Genomic DNA, 23,864 nt, shown 5'->3' with positions numbered 1-23,864 from the left:
GCCCTGATAAATAGTATATGTACTGAATGATTTGGGGTTTTATCTAATAAGAAACAGACAAAAGAAATACCTCTGAATTATGGGGACTGTTGGGTCTTTGAGGTTTGAGCTTACAAAAATGCTCCAATTCACAGCAAAGAATTACCGTATTTTTCGCTTTATAAGACGCACCCCCAAATTTGGTGAAGAAAAAGAGAAAAAAATGTTTTTTTATGTTAAATGGAGGTGTGTCTTATAATGCCAGTGTCCGTCTTACAAATCATATATATGTCCCTCATCCTGGTATCTATATAACCCCCATCCTGGCACATGGCCCCCATCCTATCCTGGATATGACACCCCCCCCAGTCACTATATGCCCCTCTGCTGGCACTCACATGGCCCCCCTCTATATGCCTCCCTGCTGGTACGCACACGGCCCCCCGTCCCTATTTTTCCCCTGCTGGCACACATTGTCCCCCTGTCCCTATATTCTCCCCTGCTGGCATTCACACAGCCCCCCCCGTCCCTATGTTCCCCCCTGCTGGCACACATTGTCACCCCGGTCCTATAATCCCCCTGCTGGCACACATTGTCACCCCGGTCCTATAATCCCCCCTGCTGGCACACATTGTCACCCCGGTCCTATAATCCCCCCTGCTGGCACACATTGTCACCCCGGTCCTATAATCCCCCCTGCTGGCACACATTGTCACCCCGGTCCTATAATCCCCCCTGCTGGCACACATTGTCCCCCCGGTCCTATAATCCCCCCCTGCTGGCACACATTGTCACCCCGGGCCTATAATCCCCCCTGCTGGCACACATTGTCCCCCCAGTCCTATAATCCCCCCCTGTTGGCACACATTGTCCCCCCTCCATATATTCCCCACTGCTGGCACACATTGTCCCCCCTCCATATATTCCCCCCTGCTGGCACATATTGCCCCCTCCCATCCCTTTATTCCCCCCTGCTGGCACACATTGTCCCCCCATTCCTATATTTCCCCCTGCTGTCACACATGGCCCCTGTCCCTATATTTCCACCCTGCTGGCAAGCACATGCTAAAATAATAAACAGTTAACTCACCTACTGATGATCGCTCCTGCTCCCAGCTTCCCTGTGGCTTACCTGTGTCTGTGCTGAGTCATCCTCCTCCTGCAGGGCACAGGCAGCTGCTGCTCATTCAAGCAGCTCATTGTAGCTACAGGACCTTCCATGATGTGACCAATAGGAGCTGCTCAGCTGTGGTCATGTGACTCACAGTGCACACTGGGAGTTATGTGACCGCAGGTCCTATGGTCACATCATGCAAAGTCCTGAAGCGATGAGCTTTCTGAATGAGCTGCTGCTGTTGCTCACCCTGCAGTAGGAGGATGACAGCAGACTAGACACAGGAAAGCCACGGGGGAGCTGGGAGCAGGAGCGATCATCAGTAGGTAAGTGTCTATAGTGACTGGGGGTGAGTGCAGGCACATGTAATATGCACCGCTCCCCTGTCTACCAACTCGGCGCTGTTTCAGCACCAAGGTGATGGACAGCGGGTGCAGTGAATATTACATGAGCCTAATGAGCGGGAGCACAGGACCTCCCACTGTCTCTGCAGCCCCATCCAGCCCACCCCAGCCCCCTGACTCCATGCCAGAGCCACCCCCCCCACTCTATAGCACAGCAGCACACAGATTCGCTTTATAAGACGCACCCCCCACTTTCCTCCAAAATTTGGGGGAACAAAAGTGCGTCTTATAAAGCGAAAAATACGGTATTGGAAAATTGAGGAAGCTGCATAACATTCATCCTGCAGTGGACCAACTCGATGTGCTGATCAGCCTCTTCACATAGACCATACAGATCAGGCTCGTTACCTATTCATAACCTCATCAACCAAAGTCACACGTTGAATTTTGCTGTGAAAAATGTCAGTGTTTTCCTTTACCATCAAAGTCTGATGCACACACTGCTCATTTTTTCCTTGCAGATTTGAAGCAAGTTGATGCGTGCAGCATGTCAATTCTTTCGGCGTTTTTGCAACATTTTTGCACCCATTCAAATCAATGGAGAAAAAAAACGCACCCAAAAAACACGGCAAAACATGCATATTTTTACAGCATATGCAGCGTATTTCCTGCCAACACTCCTGTATTTGCCGCATTTTTGTGCTGCAAATACTGAATGAGTGCACAATATCCTAAGAGATTATTCTGGTGTGCAGTTATTTATGGATTTTTATATTTTGCTTGTTTTCTGAATTGATAACCATTTGCAGTGTAAATCTACGCTATATTCTTTATTCTCAGCTGGACACTCATCCGTTTGGCAATGGTGAAATTTGCAGTCCAAAATCTTAAGAACTTCTTCCCGATTGCCGGACTAGAACTTACAGGTTTGTGCCAGTTTTGGATTTATGAAGACTGTAGTCTAAACCTTTTTATATTTTGGGTTATTAATTGACCTACTGAAATTTGAATATGGATGCCGACCTAATTTGTTTGTTTTTTTTTTTCCACTCAATTAGTGGATGCTAGAGTCTGCAGATGATTTAGGACTGGCTAGAGTAGGGTGGGCTAAGGGGCTAATTTTATCACCCGGAAGTATATCCACTCAATCAGGAGCCTGGCATATCATAACCAGGGTCTCCAAGTCTCAGTGTGGTATCCAAAGGAAAAACGGGAGATATTCAGGTGATTCTAGTTTCAGCAATTATATATCCTTCACGCTGTACCAGATCCAGGCCCATAGTCACCACTAAGTTGGAAGCAGATTATTGCAATGATAACTGCACATAAATATTTTCGTATTACATCCTCTCACTAGACTTACAAAGAAACCCACATCTTTTAGGATAAGGGGTCCACAGGCTGAACAACAGAGTTTAATAGTGAATCCCGGAATGCTCTTCTCTCTTCTGTGGATGTGCAAGCAGCAATAATGGGGAGAGGTAATGGCTGATTGCTGCAACAACTATGCTAGTGCTTCCAGCACAGAGCGCAGCCTCAGTTTGTGATTGTAGAGCAGGGGTGCAGGCACAGACAGAGCAGCAGGTGGCAAACTAGAAATGTAGTCTTAGGAGCTGGTACCCTGACCATCTACCCAGAGTTATGGGAAGTATTGCACAGGGCAGATGGTATGGGCTGTTCTGGTGATGACATAGACATTGGAAATGGGATAAATGTTGGCCACCTAGCTGTCTTCTGCTTTAGGATCAATCAGGACAGGTGAGGACAGATACTGGTCAAGCTGCTGCACTCAATGGGAGCGCTGATTGGAGAAGTTTATCATTAGTTTTGAGTGACAGGTTCTCTCCAAATCGGCTCTCCTAATTAATAAGACAAGCAGCAGAAGTGGGAAGTCTATCTAATTCATCAGAAAGAGGACTGACTGCTAGAAGCTGCTGAGAACTGAACCAGTGCTAAACCTTAAAAGCTTTCCTTGTATGTGTAAAAACATATTCAGAAATGAGTGACCTATTGAGCTCTACCTTGATTTTGCCTGCTATAGCTTGCATCACTTTGCTGTTGCAACCTTATGTAATTTCCATGTAACTTTTTGTATACACCTTAGACTAGGTTCAACATTGTGCTGTTCTTTTACAGGAATGTGAGAGTGTAACCCCCAGAAAAAAAACCATATTTGTTTTATGACATACGCAAACTGGGTCAAACAGAACCAAATCTTTATACTGGGGGCTGTTCGGTTTCTGTTCAAGAGTCCATCATGTAAACAGAAGTATTGTCTGCTGCTTATTTCCTTGACAGCAAAAATGACGGAACTTATAACAGGACCTCCTAATGAGTCTAGTCTTAAAGGCGTACTCCAAGGAAATACAATTTTTCTTCTTTACTGTTCCTGCACTCATGCCCTATAAAGACAAGATAACCAGTGCAGTTTTATGATCTTGAACACTTGTAATTCCATGTAACAGCAGCTGCTCCTCACTGCTCCCCTCTCCTGTCTGTGACATTACATCACACACGAGAGGGGGAAGCCATGAGGAGCAGCTCCTGTCACACGTAATTACAAGGGTTATAAAGATCATAAAACTGCACAAAGCATCTCCTCTTTATAATGTTTGAGTGCAGGAACAGTACATTTTTTTTTATCTCCCCATAGTACCCCTTTAAAAGTATTTATCTACCGAGCTTTAGTCTATTCCCATCTACATTGTGGTTTATGTAAACAGCTGAAATCCCAATGGTGTGTTGGATCTGTCGCAAAGCTTGACACCAGTAGCGTCCAGTGGTTCCCACTCTGATCTTTTGGGTTTCGTCATGGTGTCCATTATTTTAAATCATGCTGTATTCAGTACCATTTATCTCATCAAATGTCTTGAAATATTATATAGACGTTCCAAACACAGATCTGAATGTACAGTATCCTAATTGGCGACTGGGATTATGCATTTAATAGGGGTGAATTTATCCTTGGTGCCTAGATCAGAATGAGCTGCAAGCGCAGCCCTGACCAGAAAAGATTAATCCATTGGGCTTGGTGAGGAAAATCCATTCATGTAGTAGAATCAAAGGATCCGCAACCAGTGGAAAACACACTAACTGGCACTGAGTGTAGGCTGGCCATGAAGGTAGAGTGCCCAGCCTACCGACTGGCTACATTGATTGTAGTGGTATAAGGAAAGTGTGCTAAGATTATTTTTTTTCCTCCCATAGTTAAAAATAATGGTTATTTTGTTTTTTGTTTTTTCCAGTTTTTTTTTCAATATTATATTTAATTTGCAGAAAAACAGTTGCATGTTTAGTAATCTTGCCACAACGTAATAACGCTGCCGCTTTTGAACTTCTTACTAGATCTTCCAGTAACGTCTCCACTTGGCATTGGAGTTGTCAAAAACTTAGAAAACTGGGAACAAATTCTTTATGAAACAATGGACCAGTTTGAAGGTCCACCACCAAATTACATTAACACCATTCCTAGTGAACTGACTGTAGGGACTGGACCCGCCATTCTACGTCACAAGGCCATGCTGGATCCTGAAAATACACCATTCAAGTATGAGACTAATTCGATTTAAAAAATATATACATATATTCTTCTTAATGTCGTGTTACTGTTAATTATAAATCGGTAATGCTCGACAGATTAAAGGGGTTGTCTTAACATCAGTAATGGGTAAAATTACAAAGTAAAGGAATAATTGGTTTCAGCTGCGTGTAAAATCCTTTTCTTCTTTATTGGAAACACATATTAAAATTCACAAATAGCTTATGCGCTCTCCACAGGTGCCATAACAGACAGAGGCTATGCGTTTCGACCTTGTCGGTATTTAACCAAGCCTAAAGACCGACAAGGTCGAAACGCGTAGCCTCTGTCTGTTATGGCACCTGTGGAGAGCGCATAAGCTATTTGTGCATTTTATTGTGTTTTTCCAATAAAGAAGAAAAGGATTTTACACACAGCTGGAACCAATTATTCCTTTGCCTTGTTCGTTTCCACGTTTGTCTGCACAGGGTTCCGAGGATCTGCGCAGGTGGCTGGTGAGCTGGCTTACTTTTTATTTTGTCTTCTAAAATTACAAAGTGCCTGTAAAAACAAGCAACATTGCAATTTTCAACTTATTAACTATCATCTCTGTCCTCAAGAACAGAAGGATTTTATTTTTGTTTAATGCTCATTGTCAAACTTCTTGCCCACCCTGCCGTCTAAGTGTGTTAATTAACCTGTTAGGGGATGGTAACCGCTGTAATGTTACCATTTGGCACCAGCTTAGTGAAGTGCGCAGCATTGCTGGATTAATACCCTGTTTCCCTGAAAATAAGACACCATCTTATATTAATTTTTGATCCGAAAGTTGCACCATGTCTTATTTTCGGGGGAAGGGGGGGGGTGCGTGTTTTCTCAAGAAAAAGAATTGACAAATTTTTTTTTTTAACAAAAAAATTAACATTTATTAACATACCAACGTATGCTGAACAGTAGTCATCACAAAACAGTAGAATCAAATAAACTGTGAATCGTATCAACTTCAAGAATTTCTTGTTACTACCGTATAATTATGGTATTTCCATGTACAACATGTAAAACAACGACCAATGGTTCATTTACTGATCTCAATATTTAATAACACAAAACAAGATTTATTCAATGACAACCATGTCATCATCTTCTGGAACATCATCCTAACAATCCAAACTCTGAAGTTCTTGTGGAATTTCTTGTGACTCCATTTCTTTCAGAATCATAGGCCCATATCTCTCATGTCTAGCAATAGCACTGTCCTTAAATGAGCACTTCTTGTCAAGGTAGCCTGCTCGTAGTGCATTTGCAATGCAAGTGTCAGTGATGTTCTCCCATGAATTCTTCACCGAAGTCACAATCTCTGGCAGTTTAGGTTTCACAAAGTTTCCACGTTGATTTCTCTCCATTCTATTTTCAAAGTAGTCATTGATTTCCACACGCAAATTGTCCTTGAATGGCTTGTTAATGGCGATATCAAGAGACTGGAGATAAGCCGTCATTCCTGCAGGAATCATTATTTGATCTATTTTTCTCTCATGAAGGAAGTTCTTCATGTCTTTGACGCGGTGTGTGCTGGCTGCATCCCAGATCAGCATTCCTCTTTGGCTCCCTCGCATAACAAGCGGCAGCATTAAATCGACCCACTTCCTTATAACTGCTTGTGTGGTCCAGGCTTTTTCAGTTTATTCGGTCGTCCATGACAGCACCACCTGAGAAAGGGGATCCGCCCTTCAGGAACAGGAAACCTACAGATACAAAAGGGCGGCACCTCTCCCACGCATCAGTTGGTTTCAGTGCCAGCACCAGGAGGTATGTATGCCCCGGGCCCTTCCTGGTGCGTTCCCCCCGGGGTCCGGTCCTCTCCTCATCCGGGCCGGCGTTGGCGCCCGGTCGGCCGGCGCAGGGCGACGCATGTGGGGGCTGGAGGCATTCCCGGGCCGGGGGCGCCGTGCCGGCTCCTTTCTGCGCGCTCCCGCGGTCTCAGGTGAGCGGCGGAAGTGACGGGGCCGGGAACGCCGAAACCGGAAGTCGAGTGCCGGACGGCTTTCCGGTGTGCGCCGCGGATGCACACCTGTCCTGGGGCGCGGGTGGGGTGGGGGGGCCTGGGCGGGGAGGTCGCAGGAGGGTCCCGGGTGGGAGGTGCCACGGCCAGAACCCTGCTGACCCGGACATAAGGAGGCCTTATAAGGCAGGCGGGGACGCTGCTGGGGTGCTTCCGAAGGCTCAGCAATGGATACGACGGAAGCCCCCATAGACCAGCAGGACGAGGCGCAGGAGCGCTCGCAGAAACAGGCCACAGTGAAGCCTCATACGAGTGGCCAGCAAAAGAAGCAATGATGAACGAGCGGACAGAGCCGCAGAAGTTCCTCCAGACTAAAGGATCCCCCTGCCTCCCTCCGTCATCCGGTACCTGCTTCATCTGCATGGGTAAGAGATCTCCGTGAATGTACCCTGATGCAGTGTTCCCTTATGTTTTTTCGCAGGGGAGGAAAGCTACGGGAAAACAGAAGCACAGGGAATGTGCCCTCTGTAGTTGCCCCTTGCCAGATGGCCACCCTAAATAGTTATGTCAGCCATGCGTGCGACAGACGGTAGCGGAAGAGACGCCTGACTTCACTACAAGCCTGAGGGAGATAATCAGGACAGAGATGAAAGTCCTATCTCAAGGGGAATCTTCTAGGAGAAGAGAGGCTAGTTTTTCAGGCTCGGAGTCCTCGGTCGCCCCTAGGAAAGACGATAACTCCTCAGACTCCCCGGCCTCCTCTTCGTCTTTGGATGAAGACTCTAGCCGGTTCTGCTTCCCCTTAGACCAAATGGATAGGCTAGTCAAAGCAATAAGGTCCACCATGGGGGTAGCAGACACAAAGCCGGAACTCTCAGCACAGGACATGATGTTCGGGGGTCTAGATCCCAGGAAGCGCAGGGCTTTTCCATTAAATGATAAAGTCCAGGGCCTGATAAATAGAGAATGGAAGAGGCCTGAAAAAAGGGGCACCATGCCACCAGCCTTCAAGCGGAGGTACCCTTTTGATGACCCAGTGGTAAGCAGATGGGATAAGGCCCCTAAGCTGGACGCGGCAGTAGCCAAAGCCTCCAAAAAATCCTCCATACCTTTTGACGGCATGGCCTCCTTGAAAGATCCGCTGGATAAAAAAGCGGATTCTTTTCTAAAAGGAACATGGGAGATGTCAGTGGGCGTGCTAAGACCAGCGATAGCTGCCACTTGTACAGCCAGATCCATGATGGTCTGGCTAGATCAACTGGATTCCCAGCTGAAAGACGGAGCCTCGAGAGTATCCATTCGGAAAACTCTGCCGATCATCCAGAATGCCGCTGCTTTTTTAGCCGATGCTTCGGCGGACTCTGCAAGGATGGCGGCTAGGACCGCAGGATTGTCTAATGCAGCTCGAGCGTTCTGGTTAAAGTGCTGGCCGGGAGATATTCAGGCCAGGTCCCGACTCTGTTCCATTCCGTGTGAGGGGGAATATCTATTCGGCCCCGTCCTGGACGAACTATTAGAAAAAGCTGGGGATGATAAAAAGAAATTCCCCAGTCTGCCAAACCCTTCTTATAGACGTCCCTTTACCAGGAAAGGATATTTCCGTAGAAGGCCGTCCAGAGATCAGGGCAGATGGGATGAGAAAAGAAGAAAGGGTACAGGATTTATGTTTGGAGGAGGGGGGCGCCAGGAAGGTCCAGCTCGCGACACTAAAAAGCCGCCCCAATGACTAGTTGCCCCGGTAGGAGGGAGACTGGCTGCCTTCTACCCAGCCTGGTCGCTGATCTTTAGTAGCAACTGGATACTGGGGGTGATAGCTGGGGGACTACGACTAGGATTCTCCTGGGTTCCCCAAGATCGATTTAAGTTCACCCCACTCAGGTCTTCCACATCAAACCAAGCTGCCCTGGAGGCCGAGGTTCGTGATCTATGTGGCAAGAAGGTCCCAACAGAGGTTCCAGAGGGAGAAAAGGGGAAAGGTTTCTACTCCCCTCTGTTCCTGGTCCGCAAGCCAGACAGCTCCTTTAGGACTATAATAAATCTTAAGGCCCCAACGAGTTTCTGGTCATACGTCCGTTCAAAATGGAAACAATCAATTCCACAATAAAATTGCTGTTTCAAAACTGCTTTATGGTGGTGTTAGATTTAAAAGACGCCTACTACCATATACCCATTCATGCAGCTCATCAGCGTTTCCTTAGAGTTGGCGGTTCAGTTAGATGGGTCAGTTCGACATTTCCAATATGCGGCCCTCCCCCTTGGGGTGGCAGTCGCTCCCTGGGTGTTTACTAAAGTGGTAGCGGAAGTTATGGCCCATCTACGTGAATCAGACATGCTAGTAGTCCCCTACTTGGATGACTTCCTTATTGTAGGCAAAACGGCGGATCATTGTTTGGAACAGCTACAGAGGGCAATGTGTGCCCTAGAGCGGTTAGGATGGTTGCTGAACATCCAAAAATCTCGGTTACAGCCGATGAGAGTCCAGCAATTCTTAGGCCTAATCCTAGATTCTGAGAAACAGGAATGCCGTCTGCCTCCGGAGAAGCTTGTTCGCCTACACTACCAGGTCCTGAACGCTTCCAATAACCCCACCATGTTCCTCAGGAAAGCCATGTCCCTTCTAGGTTCTCTCTCGTCCTGTATCCCGGCAGTCCAGTGGGCCCAGTTTCATGCAAGGAAACTACAGGGCGAGGTTTTATTACATCAAAGAGTCCTTGGGGGTTACTTGGAGGGCCAGCTAACCTTGTCCCGAAACACAAGGGAGTCCCTAGAGTGGTGGCTAGACAAGGATAATTTATCCAGAGGGGTACCCTGGGAGTATAACATAACCCGCATAGTCACCACGGATGCTAGCCATTCCGGTTGGGGGCTCATATGGGTGAGATTCTGGTCCAGGGCCTATGGGAGCATCATCAGATAGAAATGTCATCTAACCTGAAAGAACTGACAGCAGTGAAGCAGGCGGCTAAAAAGCTCCTTGTGTATCTACAGGGCCATCACGTACGAGTGTTCTCCGACAATCAGGTCACCGTTGCTTATATCAACCACCAAGGCAGGACTCGTTCCAAGCCCCTGATGAATGTAGCAGAGCGTTTGTTCCATCTAGCAGAGCAGCATTTTCTATCTTTAACAGGTCTACATATAAAAGGGAAAGAAAACATCACGGCAGATTTCTTAAGCCGCAATCTGCTAAAGCAAGGAGAATGGTCCCTAAAAACCTCTATCTTCAACCTGATTGTACAAAAGTGGGGACAAACAGAAGTAGATCTCTTCGCCACCAAAGAAAACAGGAAATTAAGACAATTCTGCTCCCTAAATCCCAGAGAGAATCCTCTGGCGGTAGATGCCTTTCTGATAAAGTGGGACTTCAGGCTAGCCTACGCCTTCCCTCCCCTATCTCTACTACCCCTGGTGATGAGGAAAATCCGAAAAGACAGAGCAAAGGTTATAGTTATTGCTCCATTTTGGCCCAGGAGGGCATGGTTCTCATGCCTCAGGACCATGTCGGTGTCCGATCCTTGGGATCTTCTATCCCAGGGCCCAGTTTTCCATCCTCAGGTGGCTGGCCTACATCTGACGGCGTGAAGTTTGAACGGTCACTGCTAAAAGATAAAGGTTTCTCTCCAGATCTGATTAACACCCTACTTAAAAGTAGAAAAATCATTACTACCAAAATGTACGTCAGAATTTGGAAAAAATTCCTTCAGAACTTAGGAGTAGTCGCTGGGGATTTCTCCTTCGTCTCATTGGGGGACACAGAGACTGTGGGTGTGTGCTTCTGCCGTCTGGAGGCCGACACTAAGTGTACAAAAAAAGAGTTAGCTCCTCCTCCGCCGCATACACCCTCGCCCCTAGGCCGGGCGTAACTCAGTTTTTGCTTAGTGTCTGATGGAGGCACACGCAGTCTGGAGTTCCAGACTAGATTTTTTTTTTTTTTTTTTTTTTCTCTCTTTTTTTCTATGAAGATAAGATAGGGGCGACGGATCCTATAGAGAGGTTCCGATCTCCCCAAATCACCAACGGGCGACCACGTGTGAGTAACCCTCCACGTGTCCTCTCCCGCACCGAGGGACACATCTGGGACTTTTTTCCAGACATCTATTTTTTTAACGAAAGAGGGGCAACGCGTCCTGATTAGAGGACTCGGTTTCCCCACATCTTCATCAGGCGCGTGTGAGCAGAACCAGTGGTCAGCCTCCACGTTGTTCCTCTCCTACAACAGCAGTGTATGGAGGCCCCGTCCACCCCTTGGTTGTGAGTCCAGGGGGCTGTATCGGAGGCGCAGGTGAGAGCGGGAGCGGGGGATCCGGTACAGGGGGAAGAGGCCGCGAGTAAAACCGACAGAGCACCCACCCCCCCCCCCCGCCGCCGCCGCCGCACGGCGGATGGTCCTGCTCACCTTTTTAATATATGGGGATCCGCTCCTGGAGCGCACCGCAGGTTGGCGCTGGTGAGTAGCGGTAGTAGGCCCGGGAGCGCGGCCGGTGGCCCGCCGGCGGCCGAGGCCCCGCTGCAATCGCGCGAGGCCGCGCGCCGACTTCCGGTGGTAGCCGGAAGTCCCGCCCGCTGGCTTCCGGTGGTAGCCGGAAGTCCCGCCCGCGGACGCGGTGGCGAATGCGGCCTCCAGACGGCAGAAGGCGCGATATAGGTTCCGGAGAGCAGGGGGGAAAAGGAAAGCGGATTCTATCTACTTCCGCCCTAACACCTCGCATCCACGCAGGGGTACTGCAGACAGAAGCCGGTGGGTGAGTGTTACTCCGTTCGGAGAACCACGCTGCTTGTCAGGGAAGAGGTTACCCTCCTCCTCCTTCTACTCTGCCTTCAGCCTGTGCAAGTATGTCTGCCAAAGGGAAAGCTCACTCTTTCCTTTACGCGGTTTGCGTGTCCTGTGGGGTCAGGCTGCCAAAGGCACAGGCGGGTAAATATTGTGAAGCCTGTGAGTCGGAGCGCGCCCAGGAGCCCCCCACTGTTTCTGAACCCAGGGGTCAGGACCCCCCGGAATGGGCGGTGTCCTTATCGCAGTCTATGCTGTCCCTTACAAGGGCAATTGAATCCCTTCAGGGCCCGGGCAGGAACAGGGAGGGGGGTCTGCCAGCGGAAGAGAGCTCGTCCTCGTCTCAGGACCCTCCAACCATTAGAGGTCGCTCCAGTACCAGGCAGGCTCATATCAAAAGGGTTCGTTCCCCGTCGGCCGGACCCTCCGGGGCTTCGGCGGCGGGTATTAGGGCATCCCGTTCCCCGTCTCTGAGCTCTGGGAGCGATCAGGATGAAGGAGAGGAGGAAGAGGCCTGGAATCTAGAAAGTCTGGGGTTCCAGGATTCGGTGGACAGTCTCATTGAGGCAGTCAACCAGACATTAGAGATCGAGGACGATGTGCCCACAGTCTCAGGTCACAAGGTCTCTTTTAAGAAATCCAGGCGACCACATAGAAGATTTGCCACGCATCCGGAGTTTGAGGAGCTAGTCCAGAAACATAGAGATCACCCGGATAAGCGTTTTGCAATGCAAAAAGCGCTGCAGGCAAAGTATCCGTTTCCCCCTGAGCTCCATAAGGCTTGGGTAGAGTCGCCAGTAGTGGACCCTCCGGTATCACGTTTAGCATCAAGATCGCTATTGTCGATACCCAGTGTTTCCTCTATAAAGGACCCAACTGATCGCCTCATGGACGGGCTTGCCCGCTCGGTATATGAAGCAGCAGGGTCGGCTCTGGCCCCCTCCTTTGCGGCGACTTGGGTGGCTAAGGCCATGGTTTCGTGGGGGGACGCTCTGTATAAGGCCCTCCAGGACAGGGATCTCCCCGCGGAGGTCTTAGAAGTGGCAAATCAGATGTCAGGAGCAAGTGATTATCTTGTCAGCGCCTCACTAGACGCGGCCGAGTGCTCGGCGGTGGCGGCGGCGAATGCGATCGCCATTAGGCGTGCATTATGGCTGAGACTGTGGAAAGCGGATTCTATCTCTAAAAAATCCTTAACCTCATTGCCTTTTCAGGGCAATCGACTGTTCGGTGAGAAGCTGGATAGGCTTATCTCAGAAGCCACAGGGGGTAAAAGTAGTTTCCTTCCGCAGCAGAGAAGTTGCCCGGCATTCAGGCAAACGCAGAGGCGTTTTCGCCCCTTTCGTAGCCCCTGGGGGGGGACTTCGGCCAGGGCGTACTCCTCCGCAAACGATGGCCAGAGTAGGGAAAAACAAGTCTCTTACAGGGCCAATCCGCTGGGTAGAGGCCGAGGCCATTTACCCAGAGCGAAGGGGGCCAAGCCCCAAAAGCCTCCAGCTAAATGACTGGAGGCACTCCGTACCTACGGACGACAGAGTGGGCGGACGCCTACTAAGGTTCAGCCACGTTTGGGTCGCAGTGACACGCGACACTTGGGTGGCAGAACTTGTATCGTCCGGGTACAAGATAGAGTTTGTAGGACGGCCACCTCAGCGATTCTTCCGTTCGCGACTTTCCAAAACAGATGCGCAGGCAGAGAGTTTGTTACAGGCTGTAACATCGCTACAGCACAAAGGGGTCATCGCCCCAGTGCCGCAGGGCGAAGAGTCGCAGGGGTTTTACTCCAATCTTTTTTCGGTCCCCAAAAAAGACGGGACTGTGAGGCCGGTTCTGGATCTAAAGATCCTAAACAGATTCATCAGGGTCAGGCGATTCCGGATGGAATCCCTCCGCTCGGTCATTGCAGCCATGGATCCAGGGGAATTCCTGGCCTCAATCGATGTGCAGGATGCATATCTGCATATTCCGATATTCCCCCCACACCAGAGGTTCCTGCGATTTGCGATCGGAGGACGTCACTTCCAATTCGTGGCTCTGCCCTTCGGTCTGGCCACTGCCCCCAGAGTCTTTACAAAGATAATGGCGGTGGTTATGGCCATCCTGCATGCACGGGGCATAACGGTGTTACCTTACCTGGACGACCTTTTGGTAAAGGGGCCGTCGTTTCAGGAGTGCCAGGACAATGTCAGTATTACTCTGGATACCCTGGCCCGTCTGGGCTGGCTGATCAATTGGAGCAAGTCGTCTTTAGTTCCAGCCCAAAAAATCGTGTTCCTGGGCATGATTTTCGACACCTCCCGGGGGCTGGTGATCCTCCCTCAGGACAAGGCGCAAAAAATCAAGCAAGGGATACGGAACCTTCTACAGCCGGGCTCCAGATCCATCCGGTATGGCATGAGTGTTTTGGGCAGAATGGTGGCGGCGATAGAAGCAATCCCGTTTGCCCAGTTCCATCTCCGTCCGCTTCAGCATGCGCTCTTGACAGCATGGGACCGGAGGCTGCTGTCTCTCAGTCATCGGTGCAAGTTGTCTCCGCTGATACGGGGTTCACTCCGGTGGTGGACTCGCGACTCGTCTCTGGTCCAGGGGAAACCCTTTCCCCCGGAACAATGGTTGGTGGTGACGACCGATGCAAGCCTGCAAGGTTGGGGGGCAGTTTTCCAGAGTCACATAGCCCAGGGGCGGTGGTCCGTTCAGGAGATAGTTCTCCCGATCAACATTCTGGAGATACGGGCAATACGATTGGCCCTACAACATTTCCAGTGTTTCCTGAGACACCGGCCGGTGCGCATCCAGACGGACAATGCGACAGCAGTAGCATATGTCAACCATCAAGGGGGCACGCGCAGCCAGGCAGCCATGCGCGAGGTCGGACTGGTACTACGTTGGGCGGAGAAGAACCGCGTGGTAATTTCAGCGGTGCACATTCCAGGAGTCGAAAACTGGGCGGCAGATTTTCTCAGCCGACAGGGGGTCGCGGCAGGGGAATGGTCCCTGCACCCCGAGATCTTTCAACAGATCTGCCAACGGTGGGGGACACCAGACGTGGACCTTATGGCATCCAGAGAGAATGCCAAAGTGCTAAGGTTTGTCGCTCGATCCCTCGATCCGCAGGCAATCGCAGCAGACGCGCTGGTGCTCCCGTGGAGCCAGTTTCGTCTCCCGTACTTGTTCCCCCCGCTACCGCTGCTTCCAAGAGTTATCAGGAAAATAAGGAGAGAGAAGGTTCCAGCAATTCTGCTGGCCCCAGATGGCCCCGGCGGGCCTGGTACGCAGATCTGGTCCAACTAGTGGTGGACGTACCCTGGCGTCTTCCAGATCGGCCGGACTTACTGTCCCAAGGGCCGATCTGCCATCCGAACTTAGGGGCCCTGTGTTTGACGGCGTGGCCATTGAATCTTGGCTGTTAACACAGGCAGGATTCAGACGCGATGTGGCGGCCACGATGGTGAGTGCCCGAAAGCCTTCCTCAGCGAGGGTGTATCATCGGACTTGGGAAGTTTTCTTCCGTTGGTGTAGGGATCGTGAAGTGGCTCCTCTGGTTTTTTCGATCCCCAACGTACTGGCTTTTCTACAGGCAGGGCTGGACGCAGGGTTGGCCCCGAGTTCCCTCAGAACGCAAATCTCGGCCCTGTCGGTACTTTTCCAACGAAAAGTCGCTTCCGTCTGGCAGGTTAGGACGTTTATGCAGGGGGTCGCACATTTAGTACCCCCCTATAAAGCGCCGACGGAATCATGGGACCTGAATTTGGTGCTCAGAGTCCTTCAGGAGGCCCCTTTCGAACCATTGCAAGAGGTCTCCTTACCTTACCTGTCCAGAAAGGTCGTTTTTCTAGTAGCCATAACGTCTATTAGGCGGGTTTCGGAATTGGCGGCCTTATCTTGTAAACCACCGTTCCTAACCTTTTATAAGGATAAGGTAGTTTTAAGGCCAGCTCCCCCCTTCTTGCCGAAGGTTGTGTCTGCATTTCATATCAACGAAGACATCGTCTTACCCTCGTTTTGTCCGGCACCGGTGCACAGGGTAGAGAAGGCTTTGCACACCCTGGATCTGGTAAGAGCTCTTAGGAGGTATGTGACGAGGACGGCGCCATTCCGCCAGACAGACGCTCTATTCGTGGTTCCAGAGGGTCGGAGGAAGGGGCTCGCTGCGTCCAGAGCGACTTTGGCCAGATGGGTTCGCCTGACGGTCCAAGAAGCTTATCAAATCAGTGGCACGCCGGTTCCGGCAGGGATCAAGGCTCACTCGGCACGGGCAGTGGGTGCCTCATGGGCACTACGACACCAGGCTTCAGCGGAGCAGGTATGCAAAGCAGCTACCTGGTCCAGTTTTCATACGTTTGTCAAACATTATAACGTACATACCCAGGCATCCTCGGATGCAAGCCTGGGAAGAAAGATTCTCCAGGCAGCAGTTGCGCACCTCTAATCAGGGGCGCAAATTAGCAGGGATTGGGTGAGCTAAGATCCCGCCCAGAGGACTGCTTTAGGACGTCCCACAGTCTCTGTGTCCCCCAATGAGACGAAGGAGAAACATGGATTTTTGTGAGTACTCACCGTAAAATCCTTTTCTCCGAGACGCTCATTGGGGGACACAGCACCCACCCTATCAGCCAGTTGGCTCTTACTTATTTTGAGTTTTACAAATCCTTGTACAAGGTTTAGGGTGGCCCCCTTTTTCAGACATATAGTTTCTTGCCTGAGTTTAAGGCGCGTTCTCCTACTGCTTATGCACTAAACTGAGTTACGCCCGGCCTAGGGGCGAGGGTGTATGCGGCGGAGGAGGAGCTAACTCTTTTTTTGTACACTTAGTGTCGGCCTCCAGACGGCAGAAGCACACACCCACAGTCTCTGTGTCCCCCAATGAGCGTCTCGGAGAAAAGGATTTTACGGTGAGTACTCACAAAAATCCATGTTCAGCGCCTATAATTCAAATCTATGAGTTTCTACAGAAAGGTCTGGACATGGGGCTTTCCACCGGTACCCTTAAAGTACAAGTATCAGCCTTGGGGGCCTTCTTTAGCTGCAACATCGCGGGTAATTACTGGGTCAGTAGCTTCATTAAGGCGGCAGGTAGATCCAGGCCAATAGTGAAGGATAGATTCATGCCGTGGGACTTGAACCTAGTCCTCACGGCTATGACGGAAGCTCCATTTGAACCTATCTCATCAGCTTCCATAAAAAACCTGTCCCTCAAAGTAGCCTTCCTGGTAGCTCTGACGTCAGCTCGTAGAGTAGGCGACATCCAGGCATTATCTAGGCGTTCTCCTTATATACAGTTTAAAGACGATAGGGTAATACTTAGGCCTGATCCAGCGTACTTACCTAAGGTAGTTTCTAGCTTTCATAGGACACAGGAAATAGTCCTTCCATCCTTCCTCTCTAATCCAGCTAATGAGAAGGAAGAGAAACTACATACCCTGGATGTTAGGAGATGCCTCATAGAATATCTGGCAGTTACCGATCCCTGGAAGAAAGATGATGCCCTGTTTGTCTCCCATCAAGGCCCTAGGAAAGGTTTTAGAGCTTCAAAAAAATACACTAGCCAGGTGGATTAGAGAGGCGATTTCAATAGCATACACCTCAAAAGGCAGGTCGGCACCTGGGAAGCTGAGGGCGCATTCCACCAGAGCCATGGCAACCTCGTGGGCTGAGAGATTGGAAGTCTCCATTGACCAGATATGTAAGGCGGCTACTTGGTCCTCTCCGAGCACCTTTTATAGTCATTATAGGCTAGACCTGGGTGCTTCCGCAGACCTCTCCTTTGGTTTAAGGGTACTGCAGGCTGTAGTCCCTCCCAAAAGTAGTTATTACTCTCTGTAATTCTCTCTGGTGGTGCTGTCATGGACGACCGAATAAAGTCTTAGTTACTCACCGGTTAACGGTATTTTTCAGAGTCCATGACAGCACCCGTATATTCCCTCCCTTTAGTTTAATTTGGGTGCGCACTTCATCCTCTTGTTATATGTCCACTGGTGATAAATAATTAGATAATAGAACTGTACATAAATCATGCATTAACCTTGGAGGTCCTCTTGTGCTCTGTAATCAAACTGATGCGTGGGAGAGGTGCCGCCCTTTTGTATCTGTAGGTTTCCTGTTCCAGAAGGGCGGATCCCCTCTCTCAGGTGGTGCTGTCATGGACTCCGAAAAATACCGTTAACCGGTGAGTAACTAAGACTTTCAAGAATATAAATGCCTGAAACATGTTCAATCTTGTCTGTCTTGCCCTTTGAAATGAGTAAAGGTGGGACTTTAGTGCCATCCAGACGCATCGCCAAAATACAGGTAACGTGCACTTTCATAAGCAGTGGAGGGAACGTACACTGAGGAGGCACCTCGTTATTCAATTGTTGTTTGAGATGCTTGGCCCATAAACACTGCAGTTTCATCCATGGCAATCATGTTGGAAAGATTGTATTTAGGGAAGTCAGCGTCATCAACAAAGGTCTTGAGTGCAAATGCGCGTTTAATAATTTCAGCATCTTCCAGCCTAAAGAGTGTTGTGGATCTTCTCAAAGACAGTTCACTTCGTTGAAGGAAGTTATCCAGCTAGTGTTGTGATGCCTTGAATTCTTCAGGGGCAATTTCAAACTGTGGTGCCATTGCAAGGGCAAATTCTTGAATCTGAGCCCTAGTCACAACCAATGTCTTTGCTCTCCTGTCAGCAACCCAGTCACAGATCAGGTCTTCCAGCTCGGAATATAATGGTTGCCGACCAGATCCAACCTTGAGCTTTTTAGCATTTCCGCTGTCCACTTGTTGACTGAAGTTACCGTAATCTGCTCGCCATTTTTGGACCAATCGGACGCTCAACATTTTCTCTTTGCAGAATTCAGTAAGATTTTTGCCCCAAGATTCTTCCACGATTCCTTTTTTGTACTCGACGGAATAGCTCTTTCTTTTAGCGCTCATGTCTAGGGGTAAAAATATACCGTATCACCATTGTTTATGGTATTTCTTTTACAGTACGGTACTTTACGGTACACCGTTCAGCAGAAAAGCAGACAACAAATCAAAGTAACACACTACGGTACAGTACTGTAATTGCCTGACTCCCACACAGGGCCACAAAACATAAGGGCTCTAAAATGGCACCCACACACTTTCTGGAGACTGTACCGCTAATCACCCACAGCAGTTCCTTTACCGTAGCAGCCCCATCATCATTTTGCAGCCCCAATTATTCCCATCATCCCATTGCAGCCCTCATCATCCCTTTACCATCCCCAATACAGCACCCCCATCATTCTATTACAGCCCCCATCATTCTACAGTACAGTAGTGCAGCCTCACATCATCCCACTGCAGCCTCCAATTATCACAGTATCCCACTGCAGCCTCCCATGTGTGTACCGTACACACACACACACACACACACACCCTTACACACACACACACACACCCTTACAAAGACACACACACACCCCCATACACACACTTTCACTTTCTTAGGCTGGTTTCACATTTGCGCTTTTGTGCGCAGCGCATCGTGCACACCCGTGCGCATGCGCGCTGCGCACCTATGTTTAGCATGACGTGCGCATGGTCTTGCGCACACTTGCGTTTTCGTGCACATGCGTTTTTTTGTCTTTCGCGCCAGACGCAACATGTTGCATTTTTTGGTGCGCCCTGTCTCGGCAAAAAAACGCATGCGCACGCTTGCGCACGGAATGCGCAAAAACAACACATTGAAGTCTATGGGAACGCATGTGTGCGCATGGTCTTGCGCACGGTTGCGTTTTTTTGCGCATGCGTTTTTCAGTTAAACAAGTCTAGAATGTTCTCTAGACAATGGAAAAAATGTCACACCTAAAAACGCATGTGCATAAAAAACGCAAACGCATGTAAAACGCAAGCAACGCTGCGTTTTTTGACGCATTAGCGTGCGCATGACGTTAAAAAAACGCGCGTTTGTTTTGCGTTTTTCTTTGCGTTTTTTTATACGCCCGATGCGCTGCGCAAAAAAACGCTAATGTGAAACTAGCCTTACTGGTTTCCTCCGCGGTGCTGCTTTCAGTGCTTTGGGGTGGTGCAGGAACCCTGGGCCAATCAGAGCGCAGGAACCCTGGGCCAATCACAGCCCAGGAACAATCAGAGGCTATGGATGACGTCAGCTGGCCCATAGTTTCTGCGCTGTTATTGGCGCAGGGCTCATGGGCGGAGATCGGCACACAGCTCCGAGGCTGTGATTAACTCCTGCGAACAGCACGGCTGCAGTGGCGGGCACCGGAGAGCGGGGAGAGCGGGAGCGAGACATGACTGCATGCCCCATGCACAGAACAAGGTATGCCTTATTTTCGGGGGGGGGGGGGTGCCTTATATTAGCAGGCACAGTGCTTCCCCTAGCATGCCTTACTTTCGGGGGGCCGCCCTATTTACGGGGAAACAGGGTACAAAGAGTGAGATCTCGCCCTTTTGGGGACCTCTCATGTTAAATAAAAAGGGCAGCCCCAGATTGGTGGTAAATTCTCTTTATACATAAAAGTGTTTAAAAAGTTAGAGGCGCAGTTATTTTCGGTATGTTAGTGTGAATTTATTGTGAATTTTTGTTGTTTATAATCTCTAACTTCGCTTTTTTTTTTTTTATTCAGATCCAAAGAATATAGCGCGCTTCCAGTTAGGCGGCTCTGGCATTACCTAGTCAAACAAGAACTTCTCCAGGAAACCTTTATTCGATACATTTTTACCAAGAAGAGGAAACAGAGTGAGGTATTCGTACTCCATGTGCTGTAGTTTTGGCTTGTATGTCCAGCATCCCTTTTGTATTGTTTTACCCTTCATCGCCAGGAATGCACGGACATGCGCAGCTGCACTTGTACCCTATGCAGAGAAACAGATTTCGGCATCCGAATACCATCTACATAACTGTATTAAAATCCATTATAACAGAGCGTTCTGATGGATTTCAGGCACCTGTAGGGCCTTAAAGGGGTTGTCCACTACTCAAACATTCCCTTCTGAATTCCTATGACCCTCCCAGTAAAATGTTCCACCAGTTTGGGCACTGACTTTCCCAAGGGTCTCATGACATTGCCACGCGACCCCTTCTGCCAATTAGCGCTGGCTTCACTCATCCCTCCTTCGTTCACATCACAACACCACAGGAACAGCACCAGCATCGGAGATAAGCCTCAAGTTTGTTTTGGAGGGGGTGGAAACTCAGGGATTCAGAATAGGGTTTTCCGGGTAGTGGACAGTCCCTTCATTCATTTTTTTCATATATTACTAGAAAGCATTGCCAAAAACTGGACCTGCCTTGTGTCCAAACCAGAATTGCCAATAATGTAAATGTTAAATTCTGCTAGCGAAACTAAGAGTTACGGAAACATCTGTGTAACTATGGTGTTTCCACCCTGCAGTTATTTACCATTTTTGCCTCTTTTTTTTATATTTTCATTTTCTCCATTTTTAAATCCATTTTGTATTATTACTACTTGTTATTTTGTGTTATCTGTTTTGTTTTTTTTTTTTGTATTGATGCTCTAGACCTGCATTTCCAGTGCACGGCAAGGCATCACACCGCTATTTGTCATGCTAATATGATTGTTCCTTAATAGTGACCTGGAATGTCTCATACATTTTCTTTTTTTTATGTGTGTTTCTTTGTGCATGTGTTTTTCGTGTTTGTGACTCTGTGGTGTCATGTAGTCTGTAGAAGACAGTGCGGAGCGTATCAGAGTAGCCTCCATAGCAGATCTTCTGAAAATCCAGGTAGTATGTCCTACAAAGACTCGTCCTCCTCTCGTACTCACCTCTGTGTTCACTTATACCAGCATTTTATGTATGTTTGTTCTCCTACTTTATTATTGCTGATGTTATGCCATGCTTTTATCAACATGTGCTTTGATATTTGCACTAATATTTTTACATTCAAAAGTTCTTCCAATTTTTCACTCCTGAATTATGCGAAGAACAGCAATGTGCCAACCGTCAGCAAAACCTGACCGCCCCTGATTGATGGACATCAGGACCTTTCTTAACTTTCTATGTTAATTCCTGGGGGGAATACATGTATGTCGGGCTAACAAGTAACATATTAATGAAACTCTATTAACCTTAAAATGCTGGCACATGTGAACTTCAGCCGCACTAACATAATCTTTTGTATACATGTCTGTTAAGAAAGTTTGTTCCCAGAGTCACTGAGGTGATGCACAGATATATATATATATTTTGTAGGTTGAAGCTGATCTTGGTTATCCAGGTGGAAAAGCGAAAATCATTCACAAGGAGTCTGATATAATAATGGCTTTTGCGATTAATAAGGTAAGTGAATATAAATGACCGGATAGATTTCCTCTTTTATATATTGCGAAGAACAGTTTTATTGCACAAGAAAATGTAGCTCACTTTATTTAAAACAATTAAAACTTGACATAAACATCATTTAAACACTACCGAAGATCAAATAAGAAGAAAATATGGGGCGCTGATTCTGTGGCATTAACGTTTGCTCTTTGAACATGTGTGGAAAGTGGAAAAAAAATAACATTAAAGAAGACTATAGGACAGGTGATCATATGTAGAGAACGCAAATTTAGAGGTATAGAAAGGGTTATATTGCAGTTTTCACAGACTGTTCAATAAAATGATGGGTTATGGGCACCGATTTTTGACGTTGCTATTATCATAAGTATTGGGATGCTAGTCGAAGAATAAAGATTTACTGTATATACTCGTGTATAAGCTGACCCCCCCCTAATTTTGCCACAAAAAACTGGGAAAACTTATTGACTCTCGTATAAGCCTAGGGTGGAAAATTCAGCAGCTACTGGTAAATTTCAAAAATGAAAATAGATACCAATAAAAGTAAAATTAATTGAGACATCAGTAGGTTAAATGTTTTTGAATATCCATATTGAATCAGGAGCCCCATATAATGCTCCATACAGTTCATGATGGGCCCCATAAGATGCTCCATACAAAACACACCGCATATAATGCTGCACAAAGGTTATTAATGGCCCCATAAAATGCTCCATAGAATAATATGCCCCATATAGTGCTCCATAGATTATTCCCCCATAAGATGCTCCATAGATTATTCCCCCATAAGATGCTCCATAGATTATTCCCCCATAAGATGCTCCATAGATTATGCCCCATATGATGCTCCATAGATTATGCCCCATATGATGCTCCATAGATTATGCCCCATATGATGCTCAATAGAATATGCCCCCATATGCTGCTCCATAGAATATGCCCCCATATGCTGCCCCATAGAATATGCCCCCATATGCTGCTCCATAGAATATGCACCCATATGCTGCCCCATAGATTATGCCCCCATATGCTGCCCCATAGAATATGCCCCCATATGCTGCTCCATAGAATATGCCCCTATATGCTGCTCCATAGAATATGCCCCCATATGCTGCTCCATAGACTATGCCCCCATATGCTGCTCCATAGACTTTGCCCCCCCATATGCTGCTCCATAGACTATGCCCCCATATGCTGCTCCATAGAATATGCCCCATACAATATGCACCCATATGCTGCTCCATAGATTATGCCCCCATATGCTGCCCCATAGAATATGCCCCCATATGCTGCCCCATAGATTATGCCCCCATATGCTGCCCCATAGAATATGCCCCCATATGCTGCCCCATAGAATATGCCTCCATATGCTGCCTCATAGATTATGCCCCCATATGCTGCCCCATAGATTATGTCCTCATATGCTGCTCCATAGAATATGCCCCCATATGCTGCTCCTTAGATTATGCCCCCATATGCTGCTCTATAGACTATTCCCCCCATATGTTGCTCCATAGACTATGCCCCCATATGCTGCTCCATAGAATATGCCCCCCATATGCTGCTCCATAGAATATGCCCCCCATATGCTGCTCCATAGATTATGCCCCCCATATGCTGCTCCATAGATTATGCCCCCCATATGCTGCTCCATAGATTATGCCCCCCATATGCTGCTCCATAGATTATGCCCCCCATATGCTGCTCCATAGAATATGCCCCCCATATGCTGCTCCATAGACTATTCCCCCATATATTATGCCCCCATATGCTGCAAAAAAAATGCCATACTCGCCTCTCCTGCTCAGGACCCAGCACCTGAGATATTCACCTTTTCCCTGGTCCATCACTGCTCACCACTGTCTGCGCGT

General features: G+C 48.3%; 1 protein-coding gene across 2 annotated transcripts in view; it reads left to right on the top strand.

The window, feature by feature from the left end:
- DMXL2 (Dmx like 2) overlaps positions 1–23,864 on the top strand; it is a 224,507-nt gene that overhangs the window by 158,734 nt on the left and 41,909 nt on the right. The window contains exons 31-35 of one of the 2 annotated variants that reach the window (XM_073568442.1): positions 2,278–2,363; positions 4,783–4,984; positions 20,319–20,436; positions 21,376–21,438; positions 21,907–21,993. In XM_073568442.1, coding sequence (XP_073424543.1) covers positions 2,278–2,363; positions 4,783–4,984; positions 20,319–20,436; positions 21,376–21,438; positions 21,907–21,993 — 556 coding nt within the window. The remainder of the gene's footprint in view (positions 1–2,277; positions 2,364–4,782; positions 4,985–20,318; positions 20,437–21,375; positions 21,439–21,906; positions 21,994–23,864) is intronic. The other variant, XM_073568443.1, reaches the window with a different exon arrangement.

Source organism: Dendrobates tinctorius, unplaced genomic scaffold (genome assembly GCF_039654945.1).
Source record: "Dendrobates tinctorius isolate UK_male_01 unplaced genomic scaffold, ASM3965494v1 ptg000022l, whole genome shotgun sequence".
NCBI lineage: Eukaryota > Metazoa > Chordata > Amphibia > Anura > Dendrobatidae > Dendrobates > Dendrobates tinctorius.
This window is presented reverse-complemented; position numbering and strand designations above follow the sequence as displayed.